The sequence below is a fragment of the Netta rufina genome (assembly GCF_964035555.1).
Source record: "Netta rufina genome assembly, chromosome: 10".
In the NCBI taxonomy this organism is placed as follows: domain Eukaryota; kingdom Metazoa; phylum Chordata; class Aves; order Anseriformes; family Anatidae; genus Netta; species Netta rufina.
Window position 1 is genome coordinate 2,997,675 of NC_140133.1, and position 23,773 is coordinate 3,021,447.

The 23,773-nt window shown below is 35.5% G+C and overlaps 1 protein-coding gene across 1 annotated transcript in view; it reads right to left on the bottom strand.

The window, feature by feature from the left end:
• The window catches only part of CACNA1D (calcium voltage-gated channel subunit alpha1 D), a gene marked incomplete at both ends in the record, with an annotated part of 188,769 nt that overhangs the window by 106,239 nt on the left and 58,757 nt on the right, over nt 1-23,773 (bottom strand). Inside the window, 4 exons of the mRNA XM_084292806.1 lie at nt 8,529-8,725; nt 10,048-10,200; nt 11,657-11,799; nt 16,082-16,221. Coding sequence (XP_084148932.1) covers nt 8,529-8,725; nt 10,048-10,200; nt 11,657-11,799; nt 16,082-16,221 — 633 coding nt within the window. The remainder of the gene's footprint in view (nt 1-8,528; nt 8,726-10,047; nt 10,201-11,656; nt 11,800-16,081; nt 16,222-23,773) is intronic.

Below are 23,773 nucleotides of genomic sequence, written 5' to 3' on the forward strand. Positions count from 1 at the left end.
CGATGGTCTTGAGGTCTCTTCCAACCTAGAAATTCTGTGATTCTGTGATTCATATGCATATATTTGTGAGCATATGCCTACAAAGTCTTGAACAATTGATCTGATGAGACAAACCTGGTACCATGTGAAACTGCCTCATCTGTCCATTGGGGGTGAATTATCTTGTTAGTTGTGCTGTAGTTGGAGTCAGCTGTCATACAATGCAGTGTAGATGTTCAGGGACAAAGTTTCTGAAGTGATACCAGGAGCATGCCAAATTTACAGCACAGAAAAAAACATTACATAGCAGCAGATGGCACACCCCAATCTATAACATAAATTAGAAATCATTAAAATATCTCATCTATCCCTATCTGTGGTAATTATAAGTAAAATCCCCATATGCAATCAAGGCCTTAATTTCCTGAAAAGCTTTCACTAGTTTACCAAAAAATGTGGCAAGCTTTTTGTATTTATTGATTAATCGAAGCCCTAACTGGAGGATAATGATAAAGCTGTGCAGTAATGCCTCTAATTCTGCATTTATACCATCAAAAATGCATTGCGCTGAAGCATGAAGCTATTTTGAATTATTTTCCATTATGTTTCAGACTCATTTAATTTCTTAAGTATCTTATTTTCCAATTTTACTTTTCTCCTTTCATAACATTCTAATGGACACAATCAGTGTGTTTATTTATTGTTACCTAGAACCTATCTAATCATCTTGAAAACTATTAAGTCTCTTGAAGGGTGTAAAAATACCTCAGAAATTAGTGTTTTGTGAAATGTGACTAATCCTGCCTTCTCTGAAGCATACATTGTAGGTTCACAAATCTCATATCACAAACTATTTATTCTACTCATTTTAAAGCACACCAGACATATTTTCAAAGCCTACTAGCTTCAAAGGTTGTGTCCTGGGATATTCTTGGCTGAAGTGGAGTTAACTTAAAGCTTACTTAAAACAGGCTGTGCTCAAAGCATAGCAGCCTCCAGGCTGGCTTGTGAAAGCATGTAATTTTATCTTCAGTCTTCCCTGGGTTCTGCCATTAAAGCATAGATTTCCCTGACATTCTCCTGGTTGGACAGACTCAGCTTTGGTACACCACTGACACAGATACATGCTGAGTGATGCATGTGGGGTGTGAAATCAGAGACCACTGCACTGTTAAGCATCTCAGCACAAGAACAACTGGAAAACAGAATTCCATGGCTCAGGCATTAAGGCAGGCTAAAAAGAAATATATCTCCTGGAAAGACAAAAAGTTGTTACAGCACCCAGACAGCCTTATAATTACTTTATCACCTCTAGATTTGGCCTCCATCTTCTGTATGTAAACCATTCTATAAAGTTACCCTACAGTACCCTTTCAAGTTAAACCCCAACTTGTATGGCATGTCTTCTTTTGCATTGATTTGCTTTGATCTGTCTGAACAGATCTCAGGTTCTACCTTTTGTTAATTTTATTTATTATTAGCTATTGAAGTGTATAGGTTAGGTAGTCACATAAAGCATCTATTATTCAAAGCTAATTGCTAAAAACTATTTTTTCTAATACTAATATTGGTTAGAAATAAGTTTAGATGTGAGTCTTTTTTTTTTTTTTTCATTCAGCACCTAATACTATTTTAGCTAATTACTGTTGATGGTATTTCATTAATCAGCTTACTGTCTTTGGCTGGGGAGAAGAAGAAAAAGCCTAGATGTCAAATGTGATTGTTTGCTAAGAAATTACTTCTTTTTCAGGTAGCTAACCCAAGTTGAAACACTTTTGCAGCAGACTCCATCGGTGGCAGAGCAGATTCACATCACTGTAACAAAATGGAGAGTACTGCCTCTCTCCATTTTAGTAATCCAGAGAAGTTTTCCTATTGGATCAGTGGAAATAAAACTATGATTCTACCAGGTTTAACAAAATCCATATTTTCCAGGTATAGCAAAACAGAAGGATATGATTCTTTCATTGGTTGCAGCAGCATATTAATTTAAGATTAACAAAATTCATTACTGCTTCTATATATTTATCCATATTGCCCAGACTAATTTCACATAATTTTGTAAAACCTATCTACTGATGTATTTTGTTAAACCTAAGGGATAAAAAAACGTGTATTTGTTTGTTTGTTTGTTTGTTTAGTTTTGTTTTTTGAATGGATGAATGAATGTGATGAAAATTATTTATTTTTCAATTTTAAGCTGCAATGTATTAAAATACAAAGGGTAGTGGTGTCTACTTTGGAGGTAGGTACCAAATATCTTTCTTATTTTCAAATCTGCTATGCTAGCAACATTTAATCCATAAAATGTGATAAAATAATTGCATGTATTTAGTATTTTCCTATATGCTAAGTGCAAAAAAAAAAATTAAAAAAAAAAATGCAAGCATAATAAGCATAATAGCATGTATTATTTGGATTAATGATGTGTAACTGTTACCTTAGTTAATGTAGTGAACATATGAACAAATAAACAGTACTCACAGTAGATCTGAATTTATCAACTTAACTGTTATCCTGGGACAGTCTGGGAACTGGGATTGTTTTAAAATGATTTTTTGCTTCTGGTAGCAATTCTTTTGAGGAAATTGTAGCCTCAATCAGTGGAGTCCTCAGCACTACCTAAAGTAAAGCCTACTTCTAATCCAGTTCTCTCTGTTTAATTTAAACTGTCTGGGGAGAAGAAATATGTTCTTTTGAGTATTTGCAATGATGTGTGACAAGAAATTAGTTCCATGCTTTGACTGCAGTACTGGTCAGCAGTCAGCTAAGACTGAGATACTAGATGTCTTGTCAAAGTAAATCAGGTTCAATGCATGGGAACAATATTTCCATTGGAGGTAGTTTAAAATCCTCCTCAGGTGGGTTGTGATAAGCTGTTCGTTTGAGAAAAATTATATGATCATTCCTTTTAATGCTAATTCAAACTTGTTAATACACATATTCCCTGGCTTGGTATCTCTGTAGGTCTGAATTTGATCATTCCATTTTCTTTCTGAGGTTTCTAACTTACTCGTTATTTAAACCACATCTCTTTGCTATCTAAAATTGGTTGATTCTGAGCTTCCTTACACCTAAATGACATGATCAAGTAGTCCAAATCATTACCTAAAAGGGCAGGGCAAGGGGAAAAAGTGTTAAGCTAGATTTTGACAGGAAATTGGATTCAAGTGATTAACACACGAATTCAAAAAAATCCTGCCTGCCATCCTTGGCTCTTAAGTACGATTTGTGCAGTATATTAATACTGTCATCCAAAATTTCTACCATTCTCTCTCCAGCTGGATATCATGTGTTAAATTTCTGGCTATGTAGTCATCAAATGCCGGGAGCACTCTGCAGCCAGCACATCGATGTCTTTGGGGATGAACTGCCTTGTTTCACTGAAGCGTCTCCCTTAGATGACCTGTGAGTGCTGCTGAATGATGCTAGGAAAACAGCATTAAGCTATCGTTAGTACATTTAAGGCAAATAAAAGGGTGAAATAAAGTTTTTTAAAGATTTTTCTTGCATATTCCTCACAGTTTTTAACACTGCCAAATATTTGCAGCTCACATACAAAGGACAAAAAGCTGTCAAGCATCCTTTTACTTCTCATACTAAGCTGAAATTTGTCGCTGCCAAGTATTGTTTGGATGCTAAAATGTGCCTTCCATATCTGCAGCGGTAATGTAACTAGTATGACTTCAATCACCCTATGTAGTTCTTTCCCAATGGTTTATTATATTATCCGATTCAAAGCTCTAGAGTATCATTGCTTACTTGACTGTTGGCCAAAATTTTATTTTTTAACAGATTCCTTCTCAGCACTCTGCTGACAGTTTTGATAATACCTCAAACACACTGTGACTTTTTGTTTATGAACTAATAATACATTTTGTGCCAGAGCCAAGGGATTCTCTTGTGAGATACATTTACAAGATATTTTGTTGTGTTCCAGAAAAATCTTTGGTTGTACACCAATTGGTCTCAAGTATGTTATATCCTCTTATAATACCTCTCAGTAAGTTATCCTCTAAGATTCTTGAACTAGGAACATTATAAAAAGTGGCATGATTAGAAGATTGCCTGATTTTACTTTGTAATGGAAATATATTTAAAGAAATATTGATTATTTTTTTTCTGTCTCAAGATATGTTACTCCCAGTTATATTAGTGCAACGGCCATGTAGACATCTGAACACTAGACATACACAAAAGTGCAGTGCAGCCTAAACAGACCATATTGCAAAAATGATTGGTTTTCTTCAAGTGTCCCAGTACGCTTCAAGGAGGATGTTAGGGAATATAAAACTTAGAAACCTGTTTCTTCCTTTAGAAATTAAGTGCACACTTCTTTTTGTTATAAAAGCAGAGGAATTATGAAATATTATTTGATGTTATTGTCAAACATTAGTAAAGGATATAGTTTCTAAAAGTTGACATGTTAGTAAAGGGCATGTTAAAAAAATACCCTGGCATCCCTTTCCTTTAACCTGATCAAAGTTTTAGATATATTTTAGAATGCTTAGATATTCAGTTAATGAATTGTTCATTTTAAACATGAAACTGTGAGAGAATACCTTGTTAAAATATCAGTACTTGTATTAATATGCAAAAAAAAAAAAAAAAAAAAAAAAAAGATACATACCATTATTCAGCAATTTCAGTTTACACTGTATCCAAGCTTCAGTCCCAAAAATCTTTAGGTCAGTGTGAATGGTGCTAGCTATGTGCCAGAGCACTGATGAGGTGTTAATATTTGAGCTACCAATTCCAATCCTGTCCATAAGGTTGACTTAGTAAAGTTCAATAGTTGCTAATGCAGTTGCTCCATGATTGAATGACCTGTGCTGGCAACCCACCACGCAAAGTAGTTTGTTTCACAGAGTCCATGCCCTGCTCTAGTTCAATTTACAGTAGTATCAGTGTAGATTGTTGAAGTGTAGTAGCTCACCTAACTTTGCTATGGTAAAAACATGAAGATCACTTTATTAAACGTGACAATTTTGGTATTGACAGGAAAATTGGGGATTGTACTGGCAAGTATCACTGCTCATTATGTGTATTCCTAAAAATCAAGTGAAAGAGTTAAAAACAAAAAAGCAATTTACAAAATACATGTTTTCCATTAATAGACTAAAAATCTGGATGCTCCAAAGACATGCAAAAAAAGTCTTGAGCCAGTTAGGCAAATGCAGACTTGGATTTTGTAATTATTGAGTGCTTACTGACATAAATTGAAGCTGGGGCAAAGAATACTGTGCTCTCAGCTTTAGAACGTGAGCCAGGGCATTAAAATCTTGTGCAGACAGAAGCTGCCACTTTGCCAATAACAAGGACTGCACAGGGATCCAAATCTAATAGAGTAAGCCTTAACTTGAGCTGGAGAGCAAATGGAGAAGATGTACAGATGTGCAGCCACAAACACATTACATAATTTGGGAAAACATGCTGCAGTGGCTGGTATAAAAAAGGACACTACCCCTTAACCTTTACAGTTCAGGCTAGAATTTGGCACTAAGGAGTCACGGTTTTAGTGGATGAAGTAGGTAATATATGCCAGCCAGTGGGTCACACATAAGCTAGAGAAAACTAAGTGGCCAAAAAACTGTAAAAATAGTAGTCAGATGGAAAACTGGTGAGCAGCAGGATGTCCAGGTGACTCAACCCGATGGGAAGAATGCCTAGCAGTAGCAGGATCAAACCCTCATTTTATAATAAATATGTGTAAGAGAAAAATCACTGTCGTTGCATGGGGAATTTTTAAGCAGAGTTTACTGTTGTTAACCAGGTGATAACGAGCTGTGCTAGTGAGTGTTACTGGAAGCTGTCATTTTCAGCTGTCATTTTTGCTAACAGAATGCCACATAACATGATGCAAAATACTGCACATATTTCACCCACTCAGCTTACACATGCTAGCAAGATAACCCTACATAGTTAAGTTTACAGTTCACACAGTGAACAAGTGGAAATCAGAATTTTGTGCAGTTTCTAATATTTGTGTTTTTATTTTATTTTATTTTATTGTGTTTATGTTTTGTATAAAACTCATTCAGTCTGGCTCTTATCAATAGATTTCTAAGCAAAAACTAACCTCTTAAACATGTACACTTGTATCAGTAGTGCTTTCCTTAAACTGTTTGGACATTTTTAGCACAACCTCGTGTAATCTTGTTTTCATTTTGTGATTAAAACAAAATATTTTTGAATTTTTAGCTAATAACAGCTAAATCAGGCTAATCAAGTGGTAAGAGTAAAACATGTAAATGGTCATTTCTTCTGTCTGCAACAAATAATTTCAGCTTGACATTGCACAATTCATTAATATACAGATAGAAAGAACCTAGATCTATAATTTAATTATATAAAACAACAGTTAAGACAGATTCCAAAGCCATCTGAATATCTGGCTTTGATTGTATTCCACTAGATCAAATGTTTGCTTCTCTTGCTAACAACCCCAGTATCATTTGTAATAAAATTAAAACTGAGATTTGTGATTCGTGTAAATAACTTTGGCTTTGGGAAGTCATTATGGAGAAACAAAAAAAAATAACGTGCAGTTTTCATTTTTTTTGAATTTCAATTTTTCTTATGCTTTGATTTTGAAATTGTCTGACCATGACAACTTTCACAGCATCCTATTTTCGTGTTATAGGGTTTTTGTGCTGTCAATGGAGACTTTAAAAAAAAAAATCTTAGGATACATCTGATCAATTAGCTCATTAATTCTCAGGGGAAAATTTAATAGGCCACTCAGCTTAAATTCTTTTCTATATCTTTTTTTTTTTTTCTTAACAATCATAGTCCAAATACAGTAAACTCCATTACTTTTATTGCTAATTTTCTTTGAAAAAAATGATGACAGTGTAATTATCAAGTATGAAAATGCAAGCATACTTTTGCTTTGAATAATGGTAAATGTCTATTTTTTTAATAGAAAATCATAGCAAACCTTCCCTTTTCTCTCAGGAGGGATAAAAATAACTATCATCATCATGAACACAAATCATATAAAGCACATACTAACTCTACACTGACACAGTCTCTCAGAAAATTAAGAGTTGGAGAGCAAAACCCAAAAAGCATATATCTACACCATGAGAAACAATAAATTAGCCCATGTATAGTTCTGCATTATTGTTAGGCTCTTTACTACTGAAAGCTTGCACGTTTATAGCCAACTTTATATCCCTGACAACTGATAGTGAAAGCATAGATTCCTATTTGGTCAACTTGTTTGCCTTGCAGTCCAAAAAGAATGCCATCTTACCGTCTTAATTATTTTTAACAGTGACAACATCTTAAAAACATCTTTCTATTATAGATTCTTGTATCACAAATTGTCATCTGAGACAACACACACAGGTGTTCTTTGCAACAATATATTTCACCTTGATTTGCAACAAATGACCACAAAGTTTTCATTCACTGAGTAATGCTTTATCCTTAATTGCATCCGATACTCCACAGAAGATTCTCTATTAGTAAATAACCCCCTTTTGGCCAAATTTTAGGGCAATCCAAATTTTAGGGCTGCTGTGAACAAAATAACACAGAATAAAGTTCCAAAAATATACGTCTTGAGATAGCTTGTCTGTTTTCAACAGCTTTCTAATAATGATCCTTATTAGCACTCAGTTTTCTTCATTCATGAAAATTTCCGATATTCAAACTGTTAAAGTTGCCATAAGGTCCTAATTGCTGCAAAGACTTACTGCTGAGTACCAAGAACTACAGAATACTCTCAATGATTTTCAGCACCTATGGTAGGCAGGTTCTGTCACAGACTTTTGAATGACCTTGGACAAGTCATTCATGCCAAATATGCAGATGCTTACATATTCACATAGGAACATAATGTTCTTTGACTGGAATAGGGTTGAGGCAGAGAAACACTACCTGACCCTATTCATTTAAAAAATGTGTGTTTTTTTTTTCTCCATTCTCATCTATGAAATTTGGAAAAAGAGTATCTCATTTTCTAGTCTGTGTCCAGATGCCTATTTATGTTCTAAAATTGCAGAGCTTCCATATTTAATGTTAGAGTAGCATTTAAAGGTGGGACTTTACAAAGCTATGATTTTGAATACCTTTTGCTGCTTCCACAGAGACAATGTCAGGCTCACAATTCTTGTGATTTGTTGTTTTTGAATGTTTATCAAATGGTTTGCAGTCCCCAAAGCAAGCAATGACAGCTGAGAGCTTGTTTTGGTCTAATTTATGTTAATATTGCAAAATACTTTGCAGAAATACTGCAAAAAGAGAGCTCTTAAGCTTAATCAGAAAAGACATGCTTAAAAACTGCAGACTTGCATGAAAAAATGTTAGTCCAAAGGACATAAATGGGATATTACATTTATACAAATGGAATAGGAAAAACGATCAAACAAGCAATGAATAAATTCATTTCTAAAATGTCTTCTTAGACTGAGGAATCCAACATGGTTCTGTGACTTTAAGAAGTATGCAGCTAAGCTCCTCTCCTGTAAAACTCTCAAAAATTTCTTGCTTGTGGTATTGTAAAACAGCTTATTTCTCATTTGATTTATGAAGCTACTTACCCAGTATAATACATCAGTCCATCCTTCCATGGTTATACACTGGAATACAGTCAACATTGCAAATGCAAAATTATCAAAGTTTGTTATGCCTCCATTTGGTCCAACCCATCCACCCTTACATTCAGTGCCATTCATGACACACTGACGTCCATTCCCTGAGAATGCACAAGGTGCTGGATCTTCTTCAACTAGTATATCTGAAAATTGACCCCCCCCCCAAAAAAGAAAAAAAAAAAAAGATATTTCAGAAGCTAAGGTTAAAATCAGAAGTTCTCAAAGTTTTTTGAATTAATTCTATGTGAAGCAGTATCAATCCTGTTAGATGGTAAATGCAGATATCAAATGTTGAGAAAGTGAGCCCATGGAAACTTTAGAGCTGTTAGTTGCTCTCACATATGGGCTCTTAAAATAGTTTAATAAAAACTGAACACATAACATAGCTCAAGCCATTTAGCAATAGGAAAAAAATAATGCACGTTCATATTTACAGTTGTACAAATGCACTATATCTTTTTTGAATCTCACCATAGTGATGTTTTTTTTCCATCATCTTTACTCTTTCTTCCCTTCCTACTAACACATGTACCACCAAGGACACATCCTGGACTAATTTCTACATATAGTTTACTTCATTGCTTAGGTAACAAAACATACCCTTAGCCATCAGATGCATCTCTCCCTCATGATGATCACAGAATCACAGAATGGTTGAGGATGAAAGTGACCTCTGATGATCATCTGGTCCAACCCCCTGCCAAGCAGTGTCACCCAGAGCATACTGCACAGGATCCCATTCATGCAGGTTTTGAGTATCTCCAGAGAAGGAGATACCCTCAACCTGTTGGCAACACTCTTTCTAATGCAGCCCAGGATACCATTGGCCTTCTTGGCCACAAGTGCACATTGCCAACTCATGATTAATCTACTTTCCACCAGGAGTCCCAGGTCAGTCCTTTAAAACTCTAAGAAACACTTTCATTGCATCATTTCAATCCACACGAGTGGAGGAACACTATTTTCTTTTATTATTTTTCTTAGAACTGCGCTTCTTGTCACTCCACCCAAAATTCTGAAGGAGAGACACTGCCAGATTGTCATCTCAAGAGGGTACCTCTTCCCTGGGACTAGATAGCTATTAGTAATCAAAGGCTCAGAATACTATTAAGTTGTCCCTTGTGGATAGTCACCCTTACTATTTTCAATAATGACATTTCAGTTAGACATTTCAGACACAAAATACTATTCAGAACATGTTCTTGTCTCTAACTGTTTTGCATATTGGTGGTGGAGGTAGTGTTAGGTTTGTTTTTTGTTTGTTTGTTTTGTTGGTGATTTATTTGTTGTTGTTGCTGCTGTTGTTTTTTAAATTTAAGGAACTTTTCCTAAAATTATTGATCACTAAAAATCAGGGTTGAAACAGTTTTAGTACTTTGGCCCATTCTATTTCAAACTGAAATCCCACAGACTTGAAAGAGAACAGAACTGATCCCTTATTTTAGTCAGCAGTTTCATGACTTACCTGAATCAATAAGAAAACAAGATTTGTGCATTTTTCCAATAAAAAGTTCCAATCCTATAATAGCATAGATTATGATTACAAACAATACCAAAAGGGCAATATGGAGCAGGGGAACCATGGCTTTTATAATGGAGTTCAGGACAACTTGTAAACCTAAAAGAAAAGAAGATACAAGATATGAGCCAGATTTCTATGCCTTGCCTTACCAAAACTTCTATAATTATACATTATTAGAAATTAATGATACAGGCATGTAGACCATCAGTTAAAAAAAAATCTTCTGCTCAGAACTACAAAACATTACTGCAACATAATTTACTCCATAAGAATCTAAAGTTTTGTGTCAAAGCCTAATTATTTATTCTGTTAACAAAGGTTATATCACTGAAGCCAATGCTTGATATTCAATAACTTACATGATTTTTTTGTTGTTTGCTCCACTTTTTTTTTTTTTTTTTTTTTCTGAAAGAAAAGGCTTGTAGTCAGCATGTGGCTTTATTTTATATGACCTTTTAAAAGTCCTGTGCTACAACCACAACTTTGTGACAAGTCCAGAGAAATTGTACACAGGCAGTTGCAGAACTGTATTTTTGGTCCGGAGAGATAACATATAGCTATCTGGGAAAACATATTTTCACTTTGAAGAATCTTACTTTTTAGTTATTCATCCCTTGCATCACTTTCAGAACTATTTCATTTTTTTGTTTTTTCTCCTTAATTTAGCCAGATTTTGTTCTTATAAAAGAGTAAATGCCAGACTACTGAGGTTGCTACAGTACTGGTAAGAATAAAATATGGCTCATTTTAATTTCAAAATACTTCCTTTCTGGCATCTCATAAGACTGCTTCTTTCTTCAGTAAAGCTCTTTTGCCCAAAATATACAATCACAATCATTTACATGTAACAGAGTATGAGATAATAATAAACACAGCGTTAGGTTTCTTCATTTGAATGTACTGGGAAGAGTTGAGTTGTAAGTCATGAACCTCTTATTCAGCCCAAATAGCTACACTAATTAATAATGCATGAAGAGAAAGCAGAAAGGATTGTTATAAAATTCAATTGCTTTCTTTAAGTAATTTGTTCTACTTTTCAAGTTTCCTAATTTATCTGTTATATTGAGATAAACAGAAGGCATTCATGTGCATTGGAGGGGGCAGGAAATATGAAATGTGTAATGTGCTTTGGCATACACTTACCAATTTATAAACTATTTTAGGACCACCTACATTTTCAGATGTGTAGGACTTTGGAATTATATATATATATATATATATATATATATATATATATATATATATATATATTTCCTAGTGTATTTGCATTTAAACATGTAATTCATTTTTATATAAAGTTTCTAAAAGGGAAGTGTATTCCCCGTCTGCTTATTGATCTGTGTAAGAAGATCACACACTGAATGAATTCACAACCCTTTGTTCAAACTGAAATAGTGTATCATCCATCTTGAAGCTAACTCTATACATATAACCACACAACAAAAATCAACTTAATATTATCTCATTTATGTTAGTGTCTGGAACATGAAAGTTAAATCATCAGATCAGTTACAACACTCATTCCAATGGAATTAAAAGGAAAAGTGCTTACTGGGCACTCCTGATACAAGCCGGAGAGGTCGCAATACACGAAAGGCTCTTAGGGCTTTGACATCAAAACCACCAGGTTTGCCACCTGAGTGGCTGCCACCTTCTGTTTCTTTGGTTAATTGTTCCAATATTACACTAAATAATCTAGAAAATGAGATGAAAGGTTAGGTCATCACCATCCATTTACCATGCAATCAAAGGTATTAGGAAATTACGTGAACTGCCAATAATTCTGAAAAGCCATTCAACTGTCAAAATGAGAGGTATATTTATGCATTAAATCATGACAGGAAGAGTTATGAAGTGCAAAAGTTTCTAATCCCTTGAGATAATGATGACAGTATCCAATAAATTAGCAATCTGCTTGTATACACCCTCTGTTATTTTTAAATAAATGAAGCTACTTTGCCATTTTTCTTTGTTCTAACATTTTATAGCTGTAAGGTTTGGAAAAGTACTCTTCTCTTTAGAAGATGAAATAGATAATCACAAGAAACCATCTGTTTTAATTTTGGTGGAATATACGAACTCCAAGTGACACTGCAGTTCAATATTCTAAATACAGTCAGCAAAAGCTGCATATATTAAAAAACAATTACAAAAATATTGAAAATGAGTCTAACATTTAATAACACCAAAATGATTTGTTTCTTACTCATAATAACTTTGAGTATAAAAATATTCCCAGATGAATCATTTATTATATTGTATTTCTCCACAGCAGAAATGAGCTAGTCATTCATTAGAACAGTTTTCCTTCCCATTTCCAGCAAAAATTCAAACCGATGCAACTGTTTGAAGTGCAAAGTAATCTTAGGCTTATTTTAGTTTGGACCTGCATTTCAGATCCATAGTTTTCTAGACTGCAAGTATGGACCAGGCAAGCCATAACAATACTTTGCAGGGTCTATAGTCCAGTACTTGCAAAACCACACTTCTCCTAAATGGATTTTCAAGGCAATAGTCTTGTAATCCTGAAATTTCTTTCACATTCAGAAAGGACTCCTGAAACATGTAGGTTTTTGGCTTTATCAGGAAAAGTTCACAATGCTGTTATGCTGGATAGTTGCTAGTAAACATGTAATATTTAATAACTTGACCAAATGTCCTGGTTTCAGATAGGATAGAGTTAATTTTCCTCACAGTAGCTGGTATGGTGCTCAGTTTTAGATTTAGGATGAGAATTATTCAACTGGGGCAGGGAGGGGGTGGGGAGGGAATCACTTCTCAGGGACAGGCTGGCCATCAGTTAGCAGGTGGTGAGCAATTGCATTGTGCATCACCTGCTTTGTACAAATCATTATTATTACTATGATTATTATTATTTCTCTTTCTTTTCTGTCGTACGAAACTGTCATTATCTCAACCCACAAGATTTTTACTTTTTTTTTCTCCTCAAATCTCTCCCCCATCCCACTGGTGGTCAGAGGGTGAATGAACAGCTGTGGGATAGTTAGTTGCCTGCCAGGTCAAACCACAACACCAAAGCAGAGAAATGAGGACTTCCTCCTCTTCCAGTAAGCAACTGACCTGTACAGGTTCATTCCCACCTCTACTCTGCTTATTCTCTTCCCAAATGAAACCCATACAAAGAGCGTCATACAGCTCTTGGAGTGAGCACCATTCCAGCAACCTATCTATTGTAACACCTAGAGAAATCCAGAAGTTTAATATTTCAGGTCCTAATTCAGCCCCATAATTTAACAGAACACTTCTAAGAAAATGAGTCATATCAATGACTGCAGAGTGACTGTTCATGCTCCAAAGGTGACCTGGTTCAACAGACTTCTGAATCAAATCCCAAATTAAGAGAAGCTGTTTTCAGCCTGTCAGTCCTTGTATCATTCAGAAGATTTAAGGGGTAAAGGGACAACAAAAGCGCTATGAAAGCTTTCTACTAGGCCCTTATTCTTTCACTTAAATCCATTGAAATTATGCCGCAAAGAATACAGGCAAGTAGTAGACTGCTCAGAAAGTAATTCATACTCTGACTGGTTTCAGAGAATGACAAAGACAGGAGAAATCATGACATTCACAGCTGTATCTACTGCTCTGTCATTTTATATCCATTGTCTAAAGCCATTAAGGTATAAAAGGAACAAGCTCCTTTATTACTCTTAAAAAATACAGTTATTCTCCTGTACAGTTTATCAAAGTTTAGATGCCAAATTTGATGTTGGAGAAAAAGCCTGTATGCATGCTTTCTCTTTGCCAGTAGAGGTTTCTTATGGTACTGTTAAGATTTATGCATTACGACTGCTTCAGTTTCTGCTGAAAAAGAACATGAAGCATGTTTCATCTTATATGTTGAATATAGCATAACAGCAACTCTTTCAAAGCTATTAAAATACCTAATGAAATTGCATGATGAAACTAGTCAAATAGAATCACATCCAAAAGTGATTCCATATCCATCTTGGATTATATATGAATACCAACTTCTCACTAGGCTTTTATTTTAAGTATCTGTTAGATAAATGGATTCATTCTTGTTTGCTTATTTATATTTGCTTGTTTTGGGGGGCTTATTTTATCTTTTTGTTTGTTTGTTTTGTTTTGTTTTGTTTTCTGTTTGGTTTTTAACTAATTGTCTTAAAACTGTTTTGTCAGTGCCTGACATGTTATGAAGGGTCCATCCTGTCTTCCAGGTAGACTGACGGCAGTGTACATAGTAATTTATACTGCGAAAGTTTTGGGTTTTGAGCTATAATTTAAATCTTAGTAGGATATTTTAGGCATTTGGTAAGATGTAGTCCTTTTTGCTTCTTTTATTTTCCCTGGGTTCAGTGTATTTGACCTAACTAGATTTAGCCTTCAACACTGAATATTTTATGAGTTAATGGAAAATTTTTCAGTTATCATGTATTTAGGACAGAGCCAAAGATAGAGGTCATGTTAATTAGACTGCTCCAGGGTTACTGTAGCTCTGTGGTCACTTGACAAAAGAGAAGAGGTCTATTCAAGTGACGCCTGGCAAGAGAATTAAGTTTTTGTCTGTGATAGTCTCCACACCTGCCCACCAAGCTTCCCCTTCAGGCGCAGAGGCCGATCTGTTGAGAATGACCTAGCCTGATGAAGAATCTATTTATATACAAATTTTAGTCCTTAACCAAAACTGCCTTAATGCCAAGCAGCTGGCCCAAATACAATTTTCTCAACACTTTTTTTTTTTTTTTTTTTTTTACTATCTCAGAAACAAATAGTTATAAATCATTCACACATTCATAATACTTCCCCAAATTTAATAGTGCTTTACCACGTATTTCTTTACTTAGCATCAATTTACTTAATGCAATGGCATGAATAAGAACAGTATGCTCATGAACTCTTGAGCCTTTTCAATTACAGGCAAGCCTTGATGCAGTCTGAACTTAAAATGAAGTTAGAATGGCATATTGCATGCCAAGGTCATCTTTGCTAGCCAGCCCCAACCTACAAAATTATACACAGATAATGTTCTCCATTTCAATAAACATTTTTAGTAAACCTACAATACCGGAAATTCCCTTTTACAATATTATCCTGTAATATTTAGATAATTACAATATATGCCTCAAGATTAATTCCCTAGATAGCTGAAGGTAGGCTCTTCTAATGAACTAGCACAACTGTTGACACAAAACACCCCCAGTGCTTCCTATATCCTAAGCTGGTGCATAATGTGAATGTGGGACATTCCACTCCCCACTTTTGTGTAACCTGAACAAGGCCTGAGCAGCATCTTATCAGAGGAGTGGAACAAACTCTTCAGAGTTTCTCGATATAACAAGAGGCACTGGGGAAAAAAAAAAAAAAAAAAGAAAAAAAAAAAAGGAATTTTTAATGCATATTCTTCCCCAGGCAAGTCTCATATACATCTGGGGCCTAATGTCCAGCACACCAAAGTACTGAAGCATCCAGTTTTCCTCATATTCCAGGAAGTTCAATGAAGCACTCAGTTACTCCGACTCCCCTCACCGCTATCATTCACTTCAGAACATGGGGTTCACCCAGAGGTCTTTGGTGAATAAATGAACTCCATGTAACCTCAGTGTAGGTATAAATGAATAAATGACTTAACAGTGCATGGACCTAAATGAATAAACCTCTATCATATTGAAAGACACCAGGAGTTTACCTAGGAAAAATCAGATGGAAAAGATTCTGCAGGACAACTAAGGTTGACAACATCTGGTCAAACTGTTTGACAGAACTCAGAATTCCATGGGTACATTTACTATAAAAGTGATGGTGCAATACAGCCTACAGCCAAATACAGCACTGAAAACTTTTACAACTTTGTTTTGAATTCTTCACTCCTATCAGTTGATAGTTTTAAAGAATAAATGTCAATCTCAGGCCCTTATACACAGCCAAACAAACCTATATATAATTTACTGTAAAGAAGATTTTAAAGCCTTTTTATAACAAAGTATAAGTTACTTACCCTACTACCACTATTACAAAATCCAATAAATTCCATCCATTTCTAACATACGCATTGGGGTGTAATAATAATCCATATGCTATAATCTTCAAAAATGTTTCAACTGTAAAAATTATCAGGAAGGCATATTCTACTTTTTCCTGTAAAAGACAAAGTACAATGAAAGACAATGTAATTTAGCAACTCTTTTACTAGTTACAATTTGCAGTAAGAGGGTAAACTGTATTGATCAGGACTATGGAGATATAGTTCTTCATGGCAGTTTATTTGTGGGTTTAATTGAACAGAATTTAATGATAGCTGCACTGACAAGGTTATAATCATATAATTGCATGGGATATTTCCTGTTTTCACATTCCACGAGAGAAAAAGACTCCAGTTCTGCAAACATGGAAGCACTCTGAGCCTTTACTTATGTAAATAGTCCCACCCTAGTACCCAATCAATAGTATTCTTTATATTCATTAAAACCAGAAAATTCTGTAGAATAGGGTCCTGGAAACATCCTTAAAAGGTACGCAGAAGTATACTTTCACTATTCTTCACATCAGCCTTTATTTAATTAGGACAGAGTTTCACCTAATAAGGGAGTTTGAGACAGTGTCATTATGTACTATGGAACTTCAAAAAATTATTGTAATCTATCTAGCAGGATCTTAATTTAATTCTACTGTCTTACGTCTTTTTCTTTTTTACATGGAAGTTTATACTGACTTATTCTTCCTTCCACATCACTACTATTGCTTTAAATCATCCAAATATGGTTGAAGAAATTTTAGTTTAATATATCACCACCTTGCATCATTGACATTCCAACTTCACATTTGCTTCAATACTTTTTTACAATATTATTAGCATCTTCATTTTTACCAAAGATCACATTTTAAACCAGCATATACGTTGAATCTCTTTTCAGAGCTAGTTGGATAATATTTTTGTGGCTTTTTCTTTCTAGAGTAATAGCATATTTGATTTGGATAAACTGTAAAAATCACTGCTATCAAAACAGGTCAATTAACACATTTTTTTCTTTTTACTTTCATCACTTCATTGCTTTGTATAATATTTGTTTTGTTACCTGTTGTTATGTAAATATTAGAGCTAAGAATACAAGACAGAATGATTTTATTTTATTTTATTTGTTCAAGCACTCATGGCTGTTGCTCACTATTACCACACACAGCATTAATTACATGGACCGTAATTGCTCAGTAAGGACTACAAACATCTATGCAGCAAAGACATTACACACAAAATTATGTGTTTGCTATTTGTTATACATCCTGACACTTTCACACACAATCAAATAAAGAACAAACACGGTCCATTCACAATTTAAAAGGAAGGTTTTTATAAACTCATGTGCAAGTCTGAATTCGAGGGGCCAGATTTCTTTTCCTCATGAAAAGGGCATTTAGTGTTGGTTATGTACAGGACATGATATATCCTTTTATAAATCTGACATTAGTGAATTAATAAATGGTAGAAGCTTATCCATAAATCACATAATCCAGTCCACTTCTAGTAAGTGGCAACCTGGAATCACTATGAGAGGTAAGGGTTTCCCTAATGTGAAGCTAAGATCTGCTCATCTCAATCACGTATGTCTGCATTTTCCCTCCAAATACTGCTTATAAACATTATAGATCTTCACCCAAAGCAGTTTCTCCTCAGCTATGTTGTTTTGCATGAGTTCTTCTGGCCCAGTGATACTAATGGATACCCTTCTCCAGTTAGTTTTCATAATTTGTATTTCAAAATCGTCCCTTCCACTTACCTATTAATTTATTACTGATAAACTGGAGCAATTACAGGATAAGAGTGAGGTGGCCTCACAGAAGTGTGAATGCTCTGTGCACCAAGAGCCATCACAATTTTTTAGCTAGAAGGCACCACAAGGTGCCTTCTATGCTACAATAATATGAATTATCAGCATGTCTGAGAACCATACTGCAAAAACGCTGAAATTCAACCAAGTCCTACCATGTATATATTCCACAATAACAGCTATTTCTATCTGCCTGCATACGAGTCTGTAACTCGAGTATAGAAAGATAAATAATATAAGACAACATAAGGAAGACAAAAATATTAGGTTGGCATTTGCTATAGGCAGAATACACATCAGTAGTCATAGTAGTAAAAACCAACATGAAACAAAAGTGAGGAAGCTTCATATATGCAAATTTCACCAGCTTCTTACCATGAAAGGAATGCAGGACTGGACCAACCCTTCTGGGCCATCACAACCAGTCTATTGTTATTATAAGGAAATATGCAATTTAATACTGCCCATGAACATACCAGATTCCACCCTAATAACCATCTTTGCCCTTCACTGCTCCCCTTCCTGGAACGTCTTAATGCTCTACAGTTATTTGGGCTAGGAACCAGTCCTAGTCCCAGTGAAACTTGCTTAATAGTCATGTACCCTAGCAGTTCATTTGAATTACAGTTCACATCTAACAACTCTATCCTATCCATTTAGCACTCATCTTCCTGCACATTTTATTTCCCTTCTGTGGAAGCAGGACTGTTTCCTAGTTCTTAACCAGCATTGCAAACATTCTGTTCAAGCAATATGTGATACATGGCAAGCTCATTTTTTAAACCCAAAGTCTTACTGTCACTGGCTTACAATTTCCGGTTAACAGATCAGGGAGAAAAACGCTATTGCAATTTCAGTGCAATTACTGTGAAGGTGTACCTTCCAAGTGAGGTGGAAAACGTTAATACTATGAAAACAAGCATTTTAGAGCAGCCAAGACAAAAGGAAATCACATTTTAGCACCAGTAAGAACCATTTTTGTTATGGATAAATATGGCATGTGGAATACACATTTTTAGCATGTTCATCACCTATCTTCCAATTTTTCAAATCTTCCTCTAGCCTGTAGACCCCAAAGATGATTATTGAATATTATTTTCATCCTACTATTTTTTTAAGTTCTATCTGTTCTAGAGTCAACATAACAGGATCCTACTTCTCCTTCCTATGCTATTTTCTTTTAAAGTATGCTGGAATATGAAAGAAAAACAGCTACGGCGTGTGACCAAGATAAGCCCTGGGTTCTGGCCCACTGAAGACCCGTATCAGTTGGCACTAATCGGAAAGGAAACAGGCATTAGTACGGCTACTCCAAAGCAAGCCAGAGCTCTGGATAGGAAATTAACCAGCCACAGACAAGTCCCTTGTGACTCCTCCACAAGATCTGTTACCAGAAGGTAGAAAAGCTACTTCTCTCTTCTCTCTTGTTGTCTTCAACAATGTGAATTGGAAGACTCTACTCATTTCAGTTTGTTGTTGTTTGTTTGTTTGTTTTAAAGAGAATTGAAAACTTTCATTTAACAGTTATTTCCCAACCAATGAGCTGATCCTGCAAACTCCATCTTTAACAAAACAAAGGGACTGCTTTTAGGTGGGAATCATAGGAATGGGTTCTTACAGTTTATGCTATTTCTATCTGAAATTGTATTTCCCTGAAACTAAGCTTCAATCTCTGTAAAACGATATCATAAAAATATAGTGAGATGAAAATCAATTCTATTTTTACCATGCATATTCTCCTGCAGAGTTCTGTTAGTTTAACGATAGTGGAAAGCCCTGCACGTGCTTTTGTTAGACATTAGAACAGGCTGCCCAGGGAAGTGGTGGAGTCACCATCCCTGGAAGTCTTTAAAAGACGTTTAGATGTAGAGCTTAGGGATATGGTTTAGTGGGGACTGTTAGCGTTAGGTCAGAGGTTGGACTCGATGATCTTGAGGTCTCTTCCAACCTAGAAATTCTGTGATTCTGTGATTTTACTTTTGGTAGTTATTTTCATGAGTAAATTCTTAACTATTTTGTGCTTATCTAGTTCTTAAAAGACTAACATGGAAAAAAAAAGATGTAAATTTGCTTTTGCAAGGCATTATGATAATTTTTCATTATTAGTCATTTTGTTTTAATTAGTTCATACAATGGTATTATTAATCTCATGCAGGGTAGATAGAATTCTCAGAAGTTTTAGAAAAGGTATAAAGAGTCCTAAAAACAAAAAGAAAGAATGAAAGGAAGAAATACATACTGGCACCCTGCTCCCTAAGTTCACAGGGTAGTTCTACCTAATACAAATTTAGTGCGGATCAAGACTGCAGGATGTCCACATCTGAACAGCAGCTTGAGTTCTGCACTCAGAGCATTCTTAATTGCAGTGCATGAATAAAACTGAGAAGTCAGTGTGTGCCAAAGCAGAGGAGCCATATGAAACGTTGACAGCTGGACCAACAGAAATTCATGAATTTCAGAAAGAAGTGTAAAGTTCTGAACCTTGGGTAGAATAATTTTATTCTTCAACACAGGGTGAGAAAGGACCCAAAAGTCACAGTGGACACCAAGTTAAATATGTGTTCATTGTAAGACAAATTGCACACTGGGCTGCATTGGGAAGAGCATGGTCATCAAATTGTGGGAAATTAACTCTACACCGTGCTGTGAGGCTGCACTGCTACTGCACTTTGGGGCCTCTTAGTTCAAAAGCCATGTTGAGAAAGTGCAAACTCCAGCAAAGAAAAGATCTCCTCTCCCTCAAAAAGGAGGTTAAGAGAAGGACAGTGACTATATAGAAGAACAGTGGACTATCTGCAGGGGAGTTACAAAGATGATGAAATCAAATGCTATGTAACAGCAGACAGTAAAATAAGGGGAAACAGCCACAAGCTCCATAGAGATAAGAAAAACTTCTTTGCCAATAGGGCAATGTGTCACTGGAACAGGTGGCCTCAAAGCAGTTGAGATTTTGAAGATGCAGCTAGACAAAGGCACAGATGATCTGATCTAGTGCTGGCAACAGTTCTGCTAAGAGATGAAGGTCTAGATAACCTCCAGAGGTTTCTTCCAGTTAATATTCCTGTTATTTTGATACATTTCAAATAATTCTCACATGAGCACAGGGAAAAGTACAGACAGAATCAGGACAAGCACAACTACCTACATCCACTACACATTCAATATACGCCCCTGCAGTCTACACAGTGTTGAGCATTGTACAACAGTTTTCCTTCTTTTCTGTGGAAAAATGGAAATGTGTGTCCTGGTTCCAGAGTTTGCCCTGAGATATTTGTATTCATAATGGATACAAGATAGAATTGGAGATGATGCTATTAACTGAGCCAATGGCACAAAGGAAGGATGCTTTTTTAACAGAATAGCCATTGGGCATTCTAAGACCCGATTTCTTGAAAACCCTGTTAAAAAGGAAAACATTTGTATACATTGACAACTAAAGAGGTAAATTATTCTCAATGCTGTTTCTTTGTTTCCTCCTTCTTCCTTACTCTCTTCTTTTTTTTCTTTCTTCCTTTTGTATTTTCATTTTCCTCCTTGCCTTCATGCTCTCACACTTTTTTTTAAATTCACATTGTGTCTTCCATGGGGTCCAGAGGAGTGATTTGGCCCACAAGTTAACACCAGTATCCAAAGTATACAAGCTCTGCTTTCTTTACAGACTGTTTTTCAGTAAGTGGGCAGCCAACAGATGTTCTTACACAAACTGCAAAGCTGACAACCTGCTCACCCTCAGGAAGGTACTGGCGGTCCCTCCTCACACTTCTGTCACCACCTCCCAGTCACTAGGGATATCGTCCATCTTTACCTCTGCAACCTAGGTAGACTTACATGCCATACACCACCTAGTGCATCCTAGTGCATTACTCAAAAGTACTCAAAGTGTAATCATCCCATTTTCAGTATTACTGCAAGGGCTGCAGAGGCAGGTTTTTTATGTAAAGCAGTAAGTGATAATTTAAGAATACAGATGGAAGAGTGCAGTTCTAATGGATTATGAGGAACGCATCTCTTATTTTTCTCTATGGTGGAGAAAACCATCCCTGCACTTTTTTATTTTGTTCATATTAGCTGAGATCTAAGCGAATAATTTATTCCATTAAAAAATGGAAGTAGGAACACTAAGAAATAAGACAACTGAACTGAAACTAAGGATATCTGTATGACTGAGTCCCTGAAAAATATCTGTATTGAAAAGCAACTGAAAAGACCACTTTGCTTCTACAGGCTCAATTAGAAATTGTATACAATTACTGACATCTATTATAGCACTTAGTCCTAGATTGCATCACAAAAGTATTGGATTAAAAACTGATAGCTGTAAATCTAAAGATGTTAAGGAGCACAAAAATGTGTTACGGAGGATCTAATTGTATTGCAATACAGATTAAGCAGTTTGTTCACTGACTTGATTCCAAGCAGAGCTAGGTCCTCTGTCTTCTCAGGGGGCCAACTCCTGCCAGGCTGTCTAACACTTCTGTCAATGTTGCTCAAACCCTTGGAGTCACAGAAATCTCTTTAGAAATATGTGATGCAACAACAGGACTGGTTAGATACATGGCCATTCTCATAATGCAACAGACCATCACCCTCCACTTTGATATCAATAATTTAGCACCAAAAAAGGCTACCTTTATCCACTGAGTTTCAGTGAAGTCATTAGAACATTTTCTCAGCAAAGAAATGTTTGCATTCTTATTTTAAGTAAATCAGCTTAGCAGAAACCCTGTTGCTCAGGAAGAAATCTTTTTTTTCCACCCTTGCCAGATGGCATACATTAGTCATCATTTATTATCCTCATATTTTCAAAATCTCTGAACAAAACAGGCAAAGCTACTGCTACATATTTGAACATGACACACTGAATCTCAGCATATAACTTAAGATGTCTCACAAGAAAATTGCTTCAAAATAAAAAGTCCTTGGTTTGCAAAACCTTAGTATGTTATATAATTAAGAGTCTTCTCATATTAATTCCTACTCCCTGGGCATCAAAGATTTGGATTAATTCTTAACTGTGGAAATGTATTTTTGCATCCAAAGTAAATGCATGTATCAGAATAAAAACTGCTTATCAGATGAAGTGACTCCATTTAAGGGAAGTAATTGAACTGATCGCCCTTCTGCAGATCAGCCATGCAGAAAACCAGATACAGATATCATTTTATGTTTATATTTGAACAGCAATGGTTCCTCACTTTTAATTGCTCCTAGGGCACCTTCTTCCCCACATCTCAGAGAATAAAGGTTTAAACAGATTTCATATTCCTGAGGACTAGGATTCTCCCTGGAAAACAAGTGCAGAGCTTGTGTAGCCAATATACCACAAGGAATCAGTTAAATGCTCACATGGACTCCACTTTCAGTAGCTAAATTTTCTGTACAGTTTTAATTGAGTAGTAGCGGTCCTCCTTACATAGTAACTGCTGAACAACTCCATTAAAAAGACACTCCATCTAGAAATACATACTAAAGAAAAAACATTTTTGCATATGTGTGGACAAAAATCTGAGAGTTTTTTTGTTTTGTTTTGTTTTTTTCTCCAAAATTCAACAGGCAGTAGCAGGAAAAGTAGAGGTGGCTAATCTACTTTCAGATGTCAACTTGTAATGTGTCTTTATGCGTTCAGAAGTCTATTTGGGGGAAATCTATCCAGAAGTCAAAGTCTAAACACAGTCTTTAATTTACAAAAATTTCTACTACAAGTAAAAAAATATATATATATAGCTTCTGCCACAGTTGTGAAAGTCTTGAAGAATAAGAAAGAAATGAATGTTTTTGCTCAGTGGTAAAATCGAGGGCAGCTGTGGGCAGGAATTTTTAAGAAATCTCTTCAGCCTTTTGTAGCTTTTCATAGGACACAACCA